This window comes from Octodon degus, unplaced genomic scaffold, assembly GCF_000260255.1.
Source record: "Octodon degus isolate 3935 unplaced genomic scaffold, OctDeg1.0 scaffold00143, whole genome shotgun sequence".
Lineage (NCBI taxonomy): Eukaryota > Metazoa > Chordata > Mammalia > Rodentia > Octodontidae > Octodon > Octodon degus.
Genome location: NW_004524719.1, coordinates 6,855,756 through 6,860,864, shown reverse-complemented (window position 1 = coordinate 6,860,864; position 5,109 = coordinate 6,855,756). Strand labels below are relative to the sequence as shown.

The 5,109-nt window shown below is 35.5% G+C and overlaps 1 protein-coding gene across 1 annotated transcript in view; it reads left to right on the top strand.

Annotated features, from left to right (window-relative positions):
* Positions 1–5,109, top strand: part of LOC101569535 (cadherin-10) — a 122,126-nt gene that overhangs the window by 69,493 nt on the left and 47,524 nt on the right. The window contains exons 3-4 of the mRNA XM_004641819.2: positions 119–238; positions 996–1,163. Coding sequence (XP_004641876.2) covers positions 119–238; positions 996–1,163 — 288 coding nt within the window. The remainder of the gene's footprint in view (positions 1–118; positions 239–995; positions 1,164–5,109) is intronic.

Below are 5,109 nucleotides of genomic sequence, written 5' to 3'. Positions count from 1 at the left end.
TATATTTATTGCCTTCTTGAGGTCATCATATTGTACCACTCATGTCTTCAGTGAAGACCAGTGCTTTTGATCCTCCCCCAGGTATCCTGCAGCACTAAACTGAGCTTGGGTCCTTCAGGTACTTCCGTGGTGCAAGTCACAGCCACAGATGCCGATGACCCTTCCTACGGGAACAGCGCCAGGGTCATTTACAGCATTCTGCAAGGGCAGCCGTATTTCTCTGTGGAGCCAGAAACAGGTAAGGCATCATGAATTAATGTCTATTAATGGAATCAGCTCTATGATTTTTATGGACAAATACAAGATGGGGAAACAAGAGCAAGATCATAACTTTAACACTCAGAGAACACTATGGATGCTTCAGGCTAATATTTTAAAAGTCAAAGTCCAAAAATTGAGTAAGCTAATGGGAATATTTATTTGTTTATTTATCTATTTATTGTACCAAGAATCAAATTCAGGACCTTATGCTTGCCTGATAGGCACTGCGCCAATGAACTATAACTCTGGCCCTGGAAATGAATGCTTTATGTGTTGCTGTTTTTACATACATAGCTAGATTTTTTTTTTTTTTCTTTAGGGAAGGGACTACAGGGTGTTCAGGGTCTTACTACTAGATTGGACTCATAGTGATACACCTTTCTATAGCCTCCTAAGAACCGGGATTACAGGTGTGCACCACTACACCCAGTCCCAATTGCTGTCTCAGTGCACCCCGGGGACAGGGCCAGAATGGCAGGCCCAGGGATCAAACCCCTGGCCCCTGCGCCTGCTTGCAGGCTCTTTAATCCACTGAGCTATTTGGCCAGACATCATAGTTAAATGATTCTGTACAAAAACAACATAAACAATGAAAATATATGAAATCACATTTACAATTTTTGCACAAAAGCTCAGAGAATATATCTTAGGTATTTAAGATATTCATTGAGATCTTAATCTAAGTTTAGTTGACCATTCAGTAAGAGTAATGAAAGCACCCGTGTCTTGTTAAGGCATCATCAGGACCGCGTTGCCCAACATGAACAGAGAAAATAGGGAGCAGTACCAAGTGGTCATCCAGGCCAAGGACATGGGAGGCCAGATGGGGGGCTTGTCGGGGACCACCACGGTGAACATCACGCTGACGGACGTGAATGACAATCCGCCTCGCTTCCCCCAGAGTAAGTACATTTTCACACATGTTTTCTGGGGCAAAACGCTCAGAGTGTTAAAAAGAGAAGAAAAATGTACATGTTGATATGTTCCTGCTTATTCAATAATGAAGTCAAATAGTCAGAAACACTTCCTGTATAGATAAGAGTTCTTTTCCTCATATCTCTTCATATGTACACCTTTAATCTACCTCTTTCGGCTAAGAAAAGACAATAGTGTTTTATTGGAAAACACATGATCTTTATTTGCAATAAATCTGTTGATCTCTACTTGGCATATAATAAAGAGGATCCTCATAATGCAAGAGTGAAATTTTTCAATAAAAGTGTGTAATTTTATGCCTATAAGGACTCCACCAGAAAGGCCCTGTATAGGAAAACCTGACACAATAGTAAGATACAGTTTCTCTTGTGTGGGGGACTCCTTCATAAAAGTGTTTTATTTCTAAACTCTGTGCACCTTTCAAATTCTCATAATTACTTGAGAATATATTAACAATATTAACCGTTCACCAGAAAATACTTGCAATTTATTTTTATGTCATAACAATTTGGTAGGTTGCATTTTTATTTGTATATAGAGAAAAAATGGTGTTGAGTTTCAACAATTACTTCCAATACTAAAGTAACGTGTTATTTCTAATTGTACTTCATGATAAAACTTAGAGTTATTAGGAATGAGGCATGAAAGGCAGTTTTGGGCTGGGGATATCGCTCAGTGACACAGGCACAAGGTCCTGAGTTCAATTCCCAGTGCAAAATACATAAACAGAAGATGAATTAGTTTGTGATGGGCACAGGTAGAAAAAGTACACTTCCACATTCACGTCCTAGGCATAAGGCCAATCAGCCTTTGCATCATCAATTGCATGTTGTAGGTTCATATGATTAATATGAAGGCAGTATTTATATCTGATTCCTTAATTTTCATTGTTTACTGAAGACTAACTTCTAATTTTTTTTTCTGTACCAAGAATTGAACTCAGGACCCTGCACTTGCCAGGCAAACTAACCTCTAAATTGAACTTCAATTTTAATTAGTTTTTTCTTGGACTATTTTTTTTCTTTTTTTTTAATTTTAGTACAGGGTCTACAGGGTGTCACTACAAGACTGGACTCTGTGATTCTCCTGTTTTCAACCTCTCAAGGCTGGGATTATAGGTGCACTCCACCACTCCCAGTCTCAATCTCAGTTTCAGTGCACCCCAGAGGCGGGGCCAGCACCAAATGCTGGTGATGGAATCCTGGCCACTGTGCTCTGCCTAAGCAGGTGCTTTAGTCCACTGAGGTGTCTGGCTGGCCCTGGACTAAATATTTTAATGATAAAATGTCCAAATACAAAGTGAAGTAGTTTTCTAGTGTTCATATCCTTATACTAGAGACCATTACTCAGAACAAACTACATTATAAGAATTAAGTGTATTTTTCAACTTTTTAAGAAGTTTACTCTTTCAGTGTTATTATACTTGAATTTCATTATTAATAGTCATGACTTAAATTAAATTGCTTTTAAGTTAAGTTATGTATGTAGAAGGATTATAATATTCAAATAAGTATTTTTTTTTTACTTTTTATATTAATTTTACTGAGAAGGAAATAGCAATGAGACAGTTTCAAAACAGGTTAGTAGGACAGTTACAATAATTAATAAATTTCATATTGTTGTCTTCATAGTAGTTATGCATAGTACAAGATGCAGACATGATATCTTGTCTAAACACTACTAGTTCAAAACTTTCTTCTCATTGAACTGAGAGAAAGTAGGTGTATATCTGTGCTATTTTATATATATTTTTTTCCACTAAAAAATAGTCCTTCATTTATATCCCCTTGTTTTGTTTACTTTTGTCAGAGATGGGTATTCCATTGCCATTCAAGTATTTTAAGTACATGAATTCAGCAAAGTAATCCAATATAGTACAGTAGACCATAATAGTAGTGGCTTATCTGCAGGGCTGGCAATGTCAGAAGTTGTTGGCTTGAGCTCAAAAGAACAAATAGAGTTTTATTGAGCAAATGAATTTATTGCCCATGTGTCTGTGGTGGATTTTTTTTAAGTGTGTCTTGTATATGCCCCTCCAGCCTACTATCATAGTGTTGGTCTCTGGCGTATGTGGGAAAACACTCCCATTTATGCTCATTAACAATATTCAAGTTTCAGATCTACTTAAGTTTATCATAGTAGCAAAAGAAAAATGAACAATAATAATCTTTGTATAAATTTATTTAAATATTTACAGAAATGTATATGTAAATAATAATATGTAATTGCAAAATCCAAAGCAATTCCTGAAAGAATATCTTTTCAGCAATAAATAGATACTTGGGGTAGTGTTGTATTTTAAATTTTTGTAAAATTACATTAAAATTCATTTACTAATAGCAATTTCAATAAAAAATTAATTGATTATAATGACATGCAAAAACTAGACATTTTAAAGGTAGTTACATTCCGGGGAAAATATCTTTATTATGATCTCATTAATGATTTATTTATTCATTAAATATTTCTTGTCATTTTATTAACTGAAAACTTGTGATTGGCATCTGTTAGGCACATTATACAAGTTTTGGGATAATAATAGTTATAATAATAATAATGATCAAGCCAATAACCAAAGGAAGAAGACACCAGTTTGCCCTCATTTGATGGCATTTTTGGTGGATACAGTACCAGATAATGTACTGGTTATCATTTGAAATCATAAAAACTCATTCAGATCAGTGTGGCAATCTTTATTTTGTAAATGAGGAAGCTAAGCTTACAAATATCAAAATTGTCAATAATGGAAGAGCTGTGTTGACCGCAATATGCTACTCCTGATGCACTGCACAATACATTTAGAGGAATTTTAGAGCATCAAGTATAACTCTCATTATTTTAAAATTTGGAATAGAAGCATAATTTATGGATTTTTATTCTCTAAATTATCTGCCGCATTGTGCATATCTGCAACCATCTCTGTTGGTTACGAACCCTTAGTGATGGCAGTGGGGACGGTACTCCACAATCTCTGTTGTCTAACATCCAAGAAACTGTTTTGCTTTTAATTTTAATGACTTTTCTTAGAATCTATAAGTTAGAAAGTAGTCTACTGTTTTTAAAGATTATCATAGGTAGAATATTATTGAAACCTCACCACTAACTTGGATATCACCATTCTTATTATCATCATTACCCGTATCAATATCACACCCAATACACACAATGTGGATGTGTCAAAAAGGAGCAAACCAATGACATCTAACAGAAATATAAGGAAAGCCAAAACTGTGCTCCACATATGTAATCTTAAATTTTCAATCACCCTATTAAACAATTTGAGATGACATTTTAATTACATCCTGTTCTTAAATCCAGTATTGTCATTGAAAGATACTATCGACATAAACCTTACATATTTTACACCAGCTTTCCCTCCACATTCTGTGCTCATATCAAATATTTTGTGCTTTCATCAAATCTCCATTCAGATTAGCCGTACTTCTCCCTGTGCTGAATGGGAGCCATTGGCTTGGCCACTTGCTGACTTATTGGATAGCTCTGCTCATGTAGGCAGCTGCGTAGGCTCCTGGCATGATGCTCATTTTGCTCAGTGAAGCAGATCTACCTGGTTTTCTGTGCCATTAGTAAGAGAAGATGTCAGTATATGCTTTGTGGCATGGTGGGAGACTAATTTATTACCTATGAGTTCTATGTATTACCTATTGATAGCACCTAGGATATTTATATTTGCAATCATGTTGATGTATACAAGTCCTGTTCTATGATTATAATTTTCACCAAGTAATGTAAAAGTGGGATCAGATCTTAAAATTTTTTAACATTTCCTGATCCCAATATTTCCAATACACTGCCCCAAAATCTTTTCATTTGGAGAGAACAAGGACCATTGCAAGTCCAAATATCCTCTGTCATTCCTTCATTTCCTTCAATGTGCATATTTGTAACAAG